The 16,278-nt window shown below is 49.8% G+C and overlaps 1 protein-coding gene across 2 annotated transcripts in view; it reads right to left on the bottom strand.

Annotated features, from left to right (window-relative positions):
* The window catches only part of LOC128703411 (beta-1,4-glucuronyltransferase 1), a 95,093-nt gene that overhangs the window by 21,280 nt on the left and 57,535 nt on the right, over positions 1-16,278 (bottom strand). For both annotated transcript variants that reach the window (XM_053798052.2, XM_053798051.2), the window contains exon 2: positions 2,465-3,628. In XM_053798052.2, coding sequence (XP_053654027.1) covers positions 2,465-3,625 — 1,161 coding nt within the window. In that variant the 5' untranslated portion in view covers positions 3,626-3,628. The remainder of the gene's footprint in view (positions 1-2,464; positions 3,629-16,278) is intronic.

The raw sequence follows: 16,278 nt of genomic DNA, 5'->3' as shown, positions 1-16,278 counted from the left end.
CAGCAAGTGTTAGCAGTGGAAGGTACTCAAGGTTGACCCCAGCAAGTGTTAGCAGTGGAAGGTACTCAAGGTTGACCCCAGCAAGTGTTAGCAGTGGAAGGTACTCAAGGTTGACCCCAGCAAGTGTTAGCAGTGGAAGGTACTCAAGGTTGACCCCAGCAAGTGTTAGCAGTGGAAGGTACTCAAGGTTGACCCCAGCAAGTGTAGCAGTGACCCCAGCAAGTGTTAGCAGTGGAAGGTACTCAAGGTTGACCCCAGCAAGTGTTAGCAGTGGAAGGTACTCAAGGTTGACCCCAGCAAGTGTTAGCAGTGGAAGGTACTCAAGGTTGACCCCAGCAAGTGTTAGCAGTGGAAGGTACTCAAGGTTGACCCCAGCAAGTGTTAGCAGTGGAAGGTACTCAAGGTTGACCCCAGCAAGTGTTAGCAGTGGAAGGTACTCAAGGTTGACCCCAGCAAGTGTTAGCAGTGGAAGGTACTCAAGGTTGACCCCAGCAAGTGTTAGCAGTGGAAGGTACTCAAGGTTGACCCCAGCAAGTGTTAGCAGTGGAAGGTACTCAAGGTTGACCCCAGCAAGTGTTAGCAGTGGAAGGTACTCAAGGTTGACCCCAGCAAGTGTTAGCAGTGGAAGGTGCTCAAGGTTGACCCCAGCAAGTGTTAGCAGTGGAAGGTACTCCATAAACTATTGACTTAATTCATTAATCATGATAGCTGAGAACTATAATGCATGTTATACATAATGATGTATGTTATACATAATGATGTATGTTATACATTATTATGTATGTTATACATAATGATGTATGTTATACATAATAATGTATGTTATACATAATGATGTATGTTATACAGTATTATGTATGTTATACATAATAATGTATGTTATACATAATAATGTATGTTATACATAATAATGTATGTTATACATAATAATGTATGTTATACATAATGATGTATGTTATACATAATAATGTATGTTATACATAATATGTGATATACAAAATCACTTCATTATAACCTCCTATCATCATGGAGGCGCCTTAAGGTTTTTTTTTATGAAGAGAGTTGGATCTAACCTCCTTTCCCTCGGATAAGACATGATTACCTCTCATTTAACATACTAATTATCTGCTGCTCCCTCGTGATACAGCTGTGGTACCTCGCAGTTCAGTGGTACACTGTGGTACCTCACAGTTCAGTGGTACATTGTGGTACCTTGCAGTTCAGTGGTACACTGGTACCTCGCAGTTGTGGTACATTGTGGTACCTTGCAGTTCAGTGGTACACTGGCACCTCACACTTCAGTGGTACATTGTGGTACCTCGCAGTTCAGTGGTACACTGGTACCTCACACTTCAGTGGTACATTGTGGTACCTCGCAGTTCAGTGGTACACTGGTACCTCGCAGTTCAGTGGTGCATTGTGGTACCTTGCAGTTCAGTGGTACACTGGTACCTCGCAGTTCAGTGGTACATTGTGGTACCTTGCAGTTCAGTGGTATAATCCCGGGTGAGGCTAAGTTTTCCTACACCAGCTGCCCATGTTCACCTAGTAGTTAGGTAACTGTTGTAGGTGGCATCCTGGGGAAGCACCTAAGCAATAATAATAATAATAATAATAATAATAATAATAATAATAATCTATATCTATAAGTATATGATACAAGGTATACAGACCATACCTGGAGAGAGTTCCGGGGGTCAACGCCCCCGCGGCCCGGTCTGTGACCAGGCCTCCTGGTCATACTATATAGAAAACTTGTTATGCAGAGCATTTCGGGCAAATTAGGTTAATTTTATACCCAGGATGCGACCTACACCAGTAGACTAACACCCACCAGGTACCTATTTTACTGCTAGGTGGACAGTGACAGCAGGTGTTCTGGAAACACGCCCAAATGTTTCCACCCGTACGGGGGATCGAACCACGGACCTCAGTGTGTGAGCTGAGTGCGCTACCAACCGAGCTACGGGACAGTGGAAAAAATCCACTCTGCTAAGTTTTCTTGGCTTATTACAGTTAATGTCAACACTGTATTCTTGCTCAGCTCTCAGCCAGGCACCAAATGTCTGACTTAGCTTAATTATATACAATTTTAAATCAGAATTAAAAAATTCTCTATTAGTATAATAAAATTGATAATAATAATATAATGGTAATAAAATAATAAGTACTGTAAGAGTGGTCAACCTTGAGACTTAACCAACAAGAACATAAAGTATGACAGTCTGGTACATCCCACGTTACTCTTTATAAACAAGTCTCGCAAATAATATATTTTTATCCTATGTATTGTTGAGTGAACTTTCACTAGGTTAGTACCTACCTACTACATACACTAGGTGTTAGTGCCTATCTACTATATATATAATGCTAGGTGTTAGTACCTACCTATTACATATACAGTTTATGTTGGTGAAAATCTAAGTCTTGATAAGTGACAGTGAGAGTTAAGTGGTATACATACTTGCGTCATCTTGTCGGAGCGACCTTCCCACGAGAGACGTTCATCGTACATAGGTTCTAGGTGGGTACCTACGTAGATAGGTTCCCAGTGGTGGAAGGGAGGGTGGCGCTTGGCCACCATTACCACGTTGATCGTGTCCGTAGCGTTGGAGTCTGCCCATTCTCGCATGCCCGGTACTTTATGGCACTGAGGGCACACGAACTTGTGGAAAGGTATTGCGGAGCCTCTCTTGAGCATGCGCACAAGCGCAGGCTTGCTGGAAGGTGGGCGCAGACCACTCTTCACCTCGAAGATTGGCAAGACGTAAACCCGACGTGTAGGTGTGGGCGTCCGCGACGCATCCTGACGTCGCATCATCTCCATGAAGAAATTAATGAAGTCCAGGGACGGGTAAAGCTCCACGTCGCTAGCCAACACGAAATACGTAGCCGCAGCGCGGCGTGCTATATTACGCGCTATGTTGACTGGGTAGGTGAGGTTGTGGGCGCGCTTGTAAGTATGGGCGGCGAGGTATGGGGGCGGTGTGGAACACGAGGGTCGTTGAGATAGCAACTGCCCGCTGGGTGGCACGTGGGTGGGCATATGTTCAGCAGGAAAAAACAGATGGAAGGTGACGTGTTTGGCTACCAGTGCTCGGCAGGTGCGCAGGAAGGCCACTGTGCGCAGCGTGGTGTTGAAGTCTCCCCCGGGGGAGAAGACTGCGGCACTGACCGGGCCACGCCATCGTTCCACCAGTGGAACAACGTTATCCAGGAAGGTAAAGTCAGCGTGGGTAGTATACGTCACTGATTCATTACAAGCTGGCTGCGTGTCAGCGGGAATATAGTTATACAAGACCCAGTGTGTGCCGTGCAGTGCGGGGCGCTCTGTCAGTGTGGGCGTATGACAGGCGTGTAGGTCAGGGTATACCTTCTCCTGGAGGGTGGGCGCGGGCGTGGGCGGCGCTGGAGGCTCTGAAGGGTCATCGAGAGTAGAGTCAGCCTCGGTGGGGTAGTCAGCTGGGTCTGGTGAGGCTGTAAGGTTGTCATGGAGGAGTGAGAGAGAGCCACGGGGAGCCAGGAGGCGCGGTGGTGACGCTACATGTAGCGCTACATATAGCGCGAACACCACGTTTAAGAGGAAGCTACCTCGCACCAGAGCACTGCGCCGCCACCCCACCATCACCTGTAACACACACAACACTACCTTACCAACACTATATTAGTAACAGTAACACTATCTTAGTAACACAAGTAACACTACCTTAGTAACACTATATTAGTAACATACCTTAGTAACACAAGTAACACTACCTTAGTAACACTAATAACAGTAACAATAACAATATCTTAGTAACAAGTAACACTATTTTAGTAGCACAAGTAATACTAGCTTAGTAACACAAGTAACACTAGCTTGGTAACAACATTTAGTAACACAAGTAACACTAGCTTGGTAACAACATTTAGTAACACAAGTAACACTAGCTTGGTAACAACATTTAGTAACACAAGTAACACTAGATTGGTAACAACATTTAGTAACACAAGTAACACTAGCTTGGTAACACAACCGGTTATAAGCATGGCACCAAGGGACACAGGGTGTGAGCATATCAGCTCAATACTTCCACGATGCCGATGAGGGGCTCTTGATCCATCAAGGTGGACCATTCCTCCTTGTCTTGAACCACACTACCATCCTAACACGCCACACTACCAACCTAACACACCACACTACCATCCTAACACGCCACACTACCATCCTAACACGCCACACTACCATCCTAACACGCCACACTACCATCCTAACACACCACACTACCATCCTAACACACCACACTACCAACCTAACACACCACACTACCATCCTAACACGCCACACTACCATCCTAACACGCCACACTACCATCCTAACACACCACACTACCATCCTAGCACGCCACACTACTATCCTAACACACCACACTACCATCCTAGCACGCCACACTACCATCCTAACACGCCACACTACCATCCTAACACACCACACTACCATCCTAACACACCACACTACCAACCTAACACACCACACTACCATCCTAACACGCCACACTACCATCCTAACACGCCACACTACCATCCTAACACACCACACTACCATCCTAGCACGCCACACTACCATCCTAACACGCCACACTACCATCCTAACACACCACACTACCATCCTAACACACCACACTACCAACCTAACACACCACACTACCATCCTAACACGCCACACTACCATCCTAACACGCCACACTACCATCCTAACACGCCACACTACCATCCTAACACACCACACTACCATCCTAGCACGCCACACTACCATCCTAAAACACCACACTACCATCCTAACACGCCACACTACCATCCTAACACACCACACTACCATCCTAACACGCCACACTACCATCCTAACACGCCACACTACCATCCTAACACACCACACTACCATCCTAGCACGCCACACTACCATCCTAACACGCCACACTACCATCCTAACACACCACACTACCATCCTAACACACCACACTACCATCCTAACACACCACACTACCATCCTAACACGCCACACTACCATCCTAACACACCACACTACCATCCTAACACGCCACACTACCATCCTAACACGCCACACTACCATCCTAACACGCCACACTACCATCCTAACACGCCACACTACCATCCTAGCACGCCACACTACCATCCTAACACGCCACACTACAATCCTAACACACCACACTATCTACCATCCTAACACACCATACTACCATCCTAACACACCACACTACCATCCTAAAACACCACACTACCATCCTAACACACCACACTACCATCCTAACACGCCACACTACCATCCTAACACGCCACACTACCATCCTAACACGCCACACTGCCATCCTAACACGCCACACTACCATCCTAACACGCCACACTGCCATCCTAACACACCACACTATCTACCATCCTAACACACCACACTACCATCCTAACACACCATACTACCATCCTAACACACCACACTACCATCCTAACACACCACACTACCATCCTAACACGCCACACTACCATCCTAGCACGCCACACTACCATCCTAACACACCACACTATCTACCATCCTAACACCACACTACCATCCTAACACACCACACTACCATCCTAACACATCACACTATCTACCATCCTAACACACCACACTACCATCCTAACACACCACACTACCATCCTAACACACCACACTACCATCCTAACACACCACACTACCCATTATGTACCTCTGTAATGTTGAGATACAGTCCATGGACCCATTATATATGGTGGCCCGGTGGCCTGGTGGCTGAAGCTCCCGCTTCACACACGGAGGGCCCGGGTTCGATTCCCGGCGGGTGAAAACATTTCGACACATTTCCTTACACCTGTTGTCCTGTTCACCTAGCAGCAAATAGGTACCTGGGTGTTAGTCGACTGGTGTGGGTCGAATCCTGAGAACAAGATTAAGGACCCCAATGGAAATAAGTTAGACAGTCCTCGATGACGCACTGACTTTCTTGGGTTATCCTGGGTGGCTAACCCTCCGGGGTTAAAAATCCGAAGGAAATCTTATCTTATGTGTGCTCTGCGATAGTTGTAGTTAAACCAACAAAACTAGTTAGCTATAGTTTTAGTTACCCTAAAACTGTCACAACCCCAGAAATAAATAGCACAAAGGCACAATACAGTGACTGGAACAGAGCACAAATAACCCTCACAGAATCTTATGACGAGGTTCTGTCCGACTTGAACCAGAAATATAGTACAGAGAATCTGTAAGAAACTCGTGGAGTCAGGAAGCTGACATTAAATGAGCTGATTCTTACAATACTGGATGCAGGGAAAACGTGGAGGACATGATCACGACATACAAGATACCAAGAAGATTACATACCGCAGATAGAGGAAAACTGAAAAGAGGAAACCAGGAGGGAAGATCACAGAAGGCAAGACGTAAATAAGTCACAGTAACGATAACAATAATGTACAAGACGAAATACAGTGTTCCAGGGAAGGTAAAGGAACAATCTTCAGTAACACCGTCAAAACAGTGTTCCAGGGAAGGTAAAGGAACAATCTTCAGTAACATTGTCAAAACAGTGTTCCAGGGAAGGTAAAGGAACAATCTTCAGTAACACCGTCAAAACAGTGTTCCAGGGAAGGTAAAGGAACAATCTTCAGTAACACCGTCAAAACAGTGTTCCAGGGAAGGTAAAGGAACAATCTTCAGTAACACCGTCAAAACAGTGTTCCAGGGAAGGTAAAGGAACAATCTTCAGTAACACCGTCAAAACAGTGTTCCAGGGAAGGTAAAGGAACAATCTTCAGTAACACCGTCAAAACAGTGTTCCAGGGAAGGTAAAGGAACAATCTTCAGTAACACCGTCAAAACAGTGTTCCAGGGAAGGTAAAGGAACAATCTTCAGTAACACCGTCAAAACAGTGTTCCAGGGAAGGTAAAGGAACAATCTTCAGTAACACCGTCAAAACAGTGTTCCAGGGAAGGTAAAGGAACAATCTTCAGTAACACCGTCAAAACAGTGTTCCAGGGAAGGTAAAGGAACAATCTTCAGTAACACCGTCAAAACAGTGTTCCAGGGAAGGTAAAGGAACAATCCTCAGTAACAATTTAAGGACATAAAGAACTTTGTGGAAAGTTACACTCGGTCACATCAACTTTGTAAACTCATAAACTCTCTCTCTCTTTATTTTCTGCCACCGTCTCTTTTCTCTATCTCAACCTATCTTTGTTTCTTTAGCTCCCTTTCGATATCTTTTATTTCTCCATCCTCCTATTTCATCCCCATCTTCTTCTTCCTCCTCCTCCTCTTTCATCCTCATCTTCCTCCTCCTCCTCTTTCATCCTCATCTTCCTCCTCCTCCTCTTTCATCCTCATCTTCCTCCTCCTCCTCTTTCATCCTCATCTTCCTCCTCCTCCTCTTTCATCCTCATCTTCCTCCAGGTATTACCTAAAGAGTAATATGAAAAGATCATTGAATATTCTGGTGGTGAGGCTGGAAAAAGAGGCAGATAAAAAGCCAGAAATATTGTCAGTGTGAGAGCACTTTAGAGGGATGAGACGAGTGAGGGAAGGTAGGCTGTAAGGGAGGGTAGGCTGTGAGGGAGGGTAGGCTGTGAGGGAGGGTAGGGTGTGAGGGAGGGTAGGCTGTGAGGGAGGGAAGGCTGTGAGGGAGGGTAGGGTGTGAGGGAGGGTAGGCTGTAAGGGAGGGTAGGCTGTGAGGGAGGGTAGGCTGTGAGGGAGGGTAGGCTGTGAGGGAGGGAAGGCTGTGAGGGAGGGTAGGGTGTGAGGGAGGGTAGGCTGTGAGGGAGGGTAGGCTGTGAGGGAGGGTAGGCTGTGAGGGAGGGTAGGCTGTGAGGGAGGGTAGGCTGTGAGGGAGGGTAGGGTGCGAGGGAGGGTACGGTGTGAGGGAGGGTAGGCTGTGTGGGAGGGTAGGCTGTGAGGGAGGGAAGGCTGTGAGGGAGGGAAGGCTGTGAGGGCGGGTAGGGTGTGTGGGAGGGTCGGCTGTGAGGGAGGGTAGGCTGTGAGGGAGGGTAGGCTGTGAGGGAGGTTAGGGTGTGAGGGAGGGTAGGCTGTGAGGGAGGGTAGGCTGTGAGGGAGGGAAGGCTGTGAGGGAGGGTAGGCTGTGAGGGAGGGTAGGCTGTGAGGGAGGGAAGGCTGTGAGGGAGGGAAGGCTGTGAGGGAGGGTAGGCTGTGAGGGAGGGAAGGCTGTGAGGGAGGGTAAGGTGTGAGGGAGGGTAGGGTGTGAGGGAGGGTAGGCTGTGAGGGAGGGTAGGGTGTGAGGGAGGGTCGGGTGTGAGGGTGGGTAGGCTGTGAGGGAGGGCAGGGTGTGAGGGAGGGTAGGCTGTGAGGGAGGGTTGGGTGTGTGGGTGGGTATGGTGTGAGGGAGGGTAGGCTGTGAGGGAGGGTAGGGTGTGAGGGAGGGTAGGCTGTGAGGGAGGGTAGGCTGTGAGGGAGGGAAGGCTGTGAGGGAGTGAAGGCTGTGAGGGAGGGTAGGCTGTGAGGGAGGGAAGGCTGTGAGGGAGAGTAGGCTGTGAGGGAGGGTAGGGTGTGAGGGAGGGTAGGCTGTGAGTGAGGGTAGGGTGTGAGGGAGGGTAGGGTGTGAGGGAGGGTAGGGTGTGAGGGAGGGTAGGCTGTGAGGGAGGGTAGACTGTGAGGGAGGGTAGGGTGTGAGGGAGGGTAGGCTGTGAGGGAGGGTAGGCTGTGAGGGAGGGTAGGCTGTGAGGGAGGGTAGGCTGTGAGGGAGGGTAGGCTGTGAGGGAGGGTAGGGTGTGAGGGAGGGTAGGCTGTGAGGGAGGGTAGGGTGTGTGGGAGGGTAGGGTGTGAGGAAGGGTAGGCTGTGAGGGAGGGAAGGCGGTGAGGGAGGGTAGGGTGTGTGGGTGGGTAGGGTGTGAGGGAGGGTAGGGTGTGAGGGAGGGTAGGGTGTGAGGGAGGGTAGGGTGTGAGGGAGGGTAGGCTGTGAGGGAGGGCAGGGTGTGAGGGAGGGTAGGCTGTGAGGGAGGGTAGGGTGTGAGGGAGGGTAGGGTGTGAGGGAGGGTAGGCTGTGAGGGAGGGTAGGGTGTGAGGGAGGGTAGGCTGTGAGGGAGGGTAGGGTGTGAGGGAGGGTAGGCTGTGAGGGAGGGTAGGGCGTGAGGGAGGGTAGGCTGTGAGGGAGGGTAGGGTGTGTGGGAGGGTAGGGTGTGAGGGAGGGTAGGCTGTAAGGGAGGGTAGGCTGTGAGGGAGGGTAGGCTGTGAGGGAGGGTAGGCTGTGTGGGAGGGTAGGGTGTGTGGGAGGGTAGGGTGTGAGGAAGGGTAGGCTGTGAGGGAGGGAAGGCTGTGAGGGAGGGTAGGGTGTGAGGGAGGGTAGGTTGTGAGGTAGGGTAGGCTGTGAGGGAGGGTAGGCTGTGAGGGAGGGTAGGGTGTGAGGGAGGGTAGGCTGTGAGGGAGGGTTGGGTGTGTGGGTGGGTTGGGTGTGTGGTAGGGTAGGCTGTGAGGGAGGGAAGGCTGTGAGGGAGGGTAGGGTGGGAGGGAGGGTAGGGTGTGAGGGAGGGTAGGCTGTAAGGGAGGGTAGGCTGAGGGAGGGTAGGCTGTGAGGGAGGGTAGGCTGTGTGGGAGGGTAGGCTGTGAGGGAGGGTAGGCTGTGAGGGAGGGTAGGGTGTGAGGGAGGGTAGGGTGTGAGGGAGGGTAGGGTGTGAGGGAGGGTAGGGTGTGAGGGAGGGTAGGGTGTGAGGGAGGGTAGGCTGTGAGGGAGGGTAGGGTGTGAGGGAGGGTAGGCTGTGAGGGAGGGTAGGCTGTGAGGGAGGGAAGGCTGTGTGGGAGGGTAGGGTGTGAGGGAGGGTAGGGTGTGAGGGAGGGTAGGCTGTGAGTGAGGGTAGGCTGTGAGGGAGGGAAGGCTGTGAGGGAGAGTAGGCTGTGAGGGAGGGTAGGGTGTGAGGGAGGGTAGGCTGTGAGGGAGGGTAGGGTGTGAGGGAAGGTAGGGTGTGAGGGTGGGTAGGGTGTGAGGGAGGGTAGGGTGTGAGGGAGGGTAGGCTGTGAGGGAGGGTAGGGTGTGAGGGAGGGTAGGATGTGAGGGAGGGTAGGGTGAGGGAGGGTAGGCTGTGAGGGAGGGTAGGCTGTGAGGGAGGGAAGGCTGTGAGGGAGGGAAGGCTGTGAGGGAGGGTAGGCTGTGAGGGAGGGAAGGCTGTGAGGGAGTAGGCTGTGAGGGAGGGTAGGGTGTGAGGGAGGGTAGGCTGTGAGTGAGGGTAGGGTGCGAGGGAGTGTAGGGTGTGAGGGAGGGTAGGGTGTGAGGGAGGGTAGGCTGTGAGGGAGGGTAGGGTGTGAGGGAGGGAAGGCTGTGAGGGAGGGTAGGGCGTGAGGGAGGGTAGGGCGTGAGGGAGGGTAGGGCGTGAGGGAGGGTAGGGTGTGAGGGAGGGTAGGCTGTGTGGGTGGGTAGGGTGTGAGGGAAGGTAGGGTGTGATGGAGGGTAGGGTGTGCGGGAGGGTAGGGTGTGAGGGAGGGTAGGGTGTGTGGGAGGGTAGGGTGTGAGGAAGGGTAGGCTGTGAGGGAGGGAAGGCTGTGAGGGAGGGTAGGGTGTGAGGGAGGGTAGGCTGTGAGGGAGGGTAGGGTGTGAGGGAGGGTAGGCTGTGAGGGAGGGTAGGCTGTGAGGGAGGGTAGGCTGTGAGGGAGGGTAGGCTGTGAGGGAGGGTAGGCTGTGAGGGAGGGAAGGCTGTGAGGGAGGAATGAAGAGGATGAGTGAGGGAGAAACAAGGGAAGTAGGTTTGTAGGGTGAGAGGGAGGGGAGGGAGGGAGGGATGAAGGGTCAGGGGTGTAGGATAACAACACAACACTAGGCTGTGAGGGAGGGAGGGATGAAGGGTCAGGGGTGTAGGATAACAACACAACACTAGGCTGTGAGGGAGGGAGGGATGAAGGGTCAGGGGTGTAGGATAACAACACAACACTAGGGTGAGAGGGGGGGGAGGGTCAGGGGTGCAGGATAACAACACAACACTAGGGTGAGGGGGGGGGGAGGGTCAGGGGTGTAGGATAACAACAACACTCACAAACTCCCCGCCTCATTTTCCTTAATGGAGAAAGTTATATACACACTCCTCCTCTTCACCCTGACCTCACACTGACCCCTCACACTGACCCCACACTTCCCCTCACAATGTACCCCCTCACAATGACCCCACACTGCCCCCTCACACACAGCGTTTCGACATCAAATTAAGGAGTCATTCATGACACTGTACACCGTGTACGTCAGGCTCATACTGGAGTATGCAACACCAGTATGAAACCCACACCTGGTCAAACACGTCAATTAGAGAAAGGTGCGAAAGTTTGCAAAAAGACTAGTCCCAGATGAAGGGGTAATGACCTATAAGGAAATGTTAAGGGAAGTTAACCCGATAACACTGGAGGACAAAAGTTACTGGGACATGATAACGATGTATAAAATACTGAGAACTGACAAGGTGAACAGGGCCAGAATGTTTCGGAGATACAACAACAGGGGGACACAACTGAAAGTTAACTCGGGTGAGTCATAGGAATGTTAGGAAATATTTTTTCATCCTTAGAGTTGCTAGAAAATTTAACAATCTGGAGAATATAGTACTAAGAGGCAGTATCTATACATAACTTTAAGAGGTATGTTAAGGCTCTTGGAGCAGAGAGTGAACCACATGGGAGACCAGAAACGTGGAGGGCTAAGATGATGGAGGTGGTACTGGAAAACCTCATGCATCATGTTAGGGGCACTACCGGAGAGAGGAGAGGATGACCCAACAAGACTGGACCTCATATTCACCTTGAGTAGTTCAGACATTGAGGACATCACATATGAAAGGCACTTGGAGCTAGTGATCACGTGGTCCTGAGCTTCGAATACATGGTAGAGTTACAAGCAGAGAGGGAAGCAGGAAGAGTAGGACGGGAGAAGCCAAACTACAAAACAGGGGACTACACAGGCATGAGGAAATTCCTGCATGAGGTTCAGTGGTAAAGAGAACTGGCGGGAAAATCAGTAAATGCAATATGCAATATGGAATATGCGACAAGAAAATGCAAGGAGGCAGAGGAAAAGTCTGTTCCCAAGGACAACAGAAATAATGAGAAGACCAGAATGAGCCCTTGGCTCACCCAAAGGTATAGAGAGGCCAAAACTAAGTGCACTTGAGAATGGAAAAAGGAAAGGACCCAGGAAAATAAGATCTGTCGAAGAGCCAACATGAATATGCACAGATAAGGAGAGAGGCCAGCGTCAATACGAAAACGACATAGCATCGAAAGCCAAGCCTGACCCGAAGCTGTTGTACAGCCACATCATAAGGAAAAATAGTGGTCAAGGACCAGGAAATCAGGCTGAGGAAGGAAGGAAGGAAGGAAGGAAGGAAGGAAGGAGGGGAGTCCACAAGAAACGACCGAGAAGCACGTGAAGAGCTCAACATAAGATTTAAGGAAGTGTTCAGTGGAGATAAAAAGGACTCCAGAAAGCCAGAATGTTAAGGTACATCAACAAGTGCTGGACACAATACACACAACGGAGGAGGAGGTGAAGAGGCTGCTAAGTGAATTAGATACCTCAAAGGTGGTGGGACTGGACCACTCTCCGTGGGTCCTGAAAGAGGGAGCAGAGGCACTGTGTGTGCCACTAACAATAGTCACTGACATGTATAGTATGCAAAGTCATGGAGAAGATTATCAGGAGAAGAGTGGTGGAGCACCTAGAAATGAGCTTATACACGATAACCAGCACGGTTTCAGGGAAGGGATATCCTGTGTTACAAACCTACTGGAGTTTTACGACATGGTGACAAAAGACGAGAGAGAGAGAGAGAGAGAGAGAGAGAGAGGGAGGCTGGGTAGACTGCATTTCCTTGGACTACGAGAAGGCTTTCGACAGTTCCACACAAAAGATTAGTGCAAAAGCTAGAGGAGCAGGCAGGAATAACAGGAAAGGCACTGCAATGGATGAGAGAATACCTGACAGGAAGGAAATAACGAGTGATGGTACGTGACGAGGTGTCAGAGTGGGCGCCTGTGACGAGTGGGGTTCCACAAGGGTCAGGTCCTAGAGCTGGTTCTGTTTCTGGTATAAGTGAATGACATAATGAAAGGGACAGATTAAGAGGTGTCCCTGTTTGCAGACGATGTAAAACTATTGGGGAGAATTCAAACAGATGAGGATCAGGTAGGTCTACAAAGGGATCTGGACAGGCTGCAAGCTTGGTCCAACAACTGGCTCCTGGAGTTTAGACCCACCAAATGCAAAGTCATGAAGATTGGGAAAGGTCAAAGAAGACCGCAAAGGAGTACAGGCTAGGAGGCCAAAGACTTTGAACCTCATTTAAGGGAAAGCACATCTGCTGAGGTGCCCATCAACCAAATAACTGCTACAACATATGGGCGCCCTGCAAACATAAGAATAGCGTTTCTACACCTGAGTAAGGAGTCATTCAAGACACTGTTCACAGTGTACATCAAACCAATATTGGAGTATGCAGCACCAGTATGGAACCCACACCTGGTGAAGCACGTCAAGAAATTAGAGAAAGTGCAAAGGTGAACATTGACCACTTGATGTGGAGGTGGTTGTGAATACTGACCACTTGATGGTGGTAGTAACGAGTGAACACTGACCAACTGATATCAACTGAACTGCTGAAGATCAATGCCACTCTTGTTCTTACCGGTTAACACTTACCACTGAGTAACCTACAGTAGCTCGGTAGCATTCTCACTGGTTATTACCTGATACTGTCCAACTGACCAACCAATCGCAGCACGGAATCATACTTTACGGATTCTTATCGATCAATGATCTAGCCGAGTTCACACTCAGGTGAGACCGATCAGCCAATCAGAGGTCGTCATCTGCACGTATATACACTGACATACACACTTCTCCACGTATATTCACACCTCACCGTGTATATACACTGGGATACACACATCAAGATGTAAAACACACTGCAAAATACACCTCTCTCATATATATATATATATATATATATATATATATATATATATATATATATATATATATATATATATATGAGAGAGAGAGAGAATGTGTGTATTTTGCAGTGTATATATTACATACACACTACAACGGTGGCCAACACAGGAGCTAAGGTCTGGGACCGACACATCGACCCGACCAAGTTTTATCTAATTCAGGTCACATAAGGCTCACACACACACACACACACACACACACACACACACACACACACACACACACACACACACACACACACACACACACACGCACACACGCACACACACACACAAAGGTTTGCAACAAGACTAGTCCCAGAGCTAAGAGGTATGTCCTACGAGGAGAGGTTAAGGGAAATCAACCTGCCGACACTGGAGGACAGGAGAGATAGGGGGGACATGATAACGACATACAAAATACTGAGAGGAATTGACAAGGTGGACAAAGACAGGATGTTCCAGAGATTGGACACAGTAACAAGGGGACACAGTTGGAAGCTGAAGACACAGATGAATCACAGGGATGTTAGGAAGTATTTCTTCAGCCACAGAGTAGTCAGTAAGTGGAATAGTTTGGGAAGCGATGTAGTGGAGGCAGGATCCATACATAGCTTTAAGCAGAGGTATGATAAAGCTCACGGCTCAGGGAGAGTTACCTAGTAGCGATCAGTGAAGAGGCGGGGCCAGGAGCTCGGACTCGACCCCCGCAACCTCAACTAGGTGAGTACAACTAGGTGAGTACACACACAGCTAAGACTCGACCCCTGCAACCACAAATAGGTGAGTACACACGCACACACACACTTTATTTTACTTGGAATGTTTTTTCTGTACTGCACAAGCGACGGGATGTGGTGCGGTGCCTCGACCCCCCAGCCACACATACGTACACACCCACAATTGGGTCAGTACACTATACAAGACGGTGAGTCGAATCGATTTGAAAGTTCAAGGTTATAGTGTCAGGCCTCACGTCGCCTGTGTGTGTGTGTGTTTGTGTGTGTGTGTGTGTGTGTGTGTGTGTGTGTGTGTGTGCTCACCTAATTGTACTCACCTAATTGTGGTTGCAGGGGTCGAGACTCAGTTCCCGGCCCCGCCTCTTCACTGATCGCTACTAGGTCCTCTCTCTCTCTCTCTGCTTCCTGAACTTTGTCATACCTCTTCTTAAAACTATGTATGGTTCCTGCCTCCACTACGTCACTTGCTAGGCTATTCCACTTCCTGACGACTCTATGACTGAAGAAATACTTCCTAACATCCCTGTGACTCGTCTGAGTCTTCAGCTTCCAATTGTGACCCCTTGTCCCTGTGTCCCCTCTCTGGAACATCCTGTCTTTGTCCACCTTGTCTATTCCCCGCAGTATCTTGTATGTCGTTATCATATCTCCCCTGACCCTTCTGTCCTTCAGTGTCGTCAGTCCAATTTCCCTAAACCTTTCATCGTACGACATTTCCCTAAGCTCTGGAACTAGCCTTGTTGCAAACCTTTGTACTTTCTCTAACTTCTTGACGTGTTTGACCAGGTGTGGGTTCCAGACTGGTGCTGCATACTCCAGTATGGGCCTAACGTACACAGTGTACAGTGTCTTGAACGATTCCTTATTAAGGTATCGGAACGTTATTCTCAGGTTTGCCAGGCGCCCGTAAGCTGCAGCAGTTATCTGGTTGTGTGCCTCCGGTGACGTGCTCGGTGTTATGATCACCCCAAGATCTTTCTCCCTGAGTGAGGTCTGTAGCCTTTGTCCACCTAGCCTATACTCTGTCTGTGGTCTTCTTTGCCCTTCCCCAATCTTCATGACTTTGCATTTGGCAGGGTTGAATTCGAGAAGCCAGTTTCTGGACCACGTGTCCAGCCTGTCCAGGTCTCTTTGCAGTCCTGCCTCATCCTCATCCGATTTAATTCTTCTCATCAACTTCACATCATCTGCGAATAGGGACACTTTAGAGTCTATCCCTTCCACCATGTCATTCACATATATCAAAAATAGCACTGGTCCTAGAACTGACCCTTGTGGGACCCCGCTCGTCACAGGCGCCCACTGTGATACCTCTTCTCGTACCATGACTCGTCGTTGCCTCCCTATCAGGTATTCCCTGATCCATTGCAGTGCCCTCCCCGTTATATGCGCCTGATCCTCCAGGCTCTGCACTGATCTCTTGTGAGGAACTGTGTCAAGGGCCTTCCTGCAGTCCAGGAAAATGCAATCGACCCACCCCTCTCTCTCGTGTCTTACTTCTGTTACCCTGTCATAAAACTCCAGAAGGTTTGTGACACAGGATTTGCCTTCCATGAATC

Source organism: Cherax quadricarinatus, chromosome 93, assembly GCF_038502225.1.
Source record: "Cherax quadricarinatus isolate ZL_2023a chromosome 93, ASM3850222v1, whole genome shotgun sequence".
NCBI lineage: Eukaryota > Metazoa > Arthropoda > Malacostraca > Decapoda > Parastacidae > Cherax > Cherax quadricarinatus.
The sequence above is the reverse complement of the archived record's forward strand: the minus strand, read 5'-3'. Positions and strand labels throughout refer to the sequence as shown.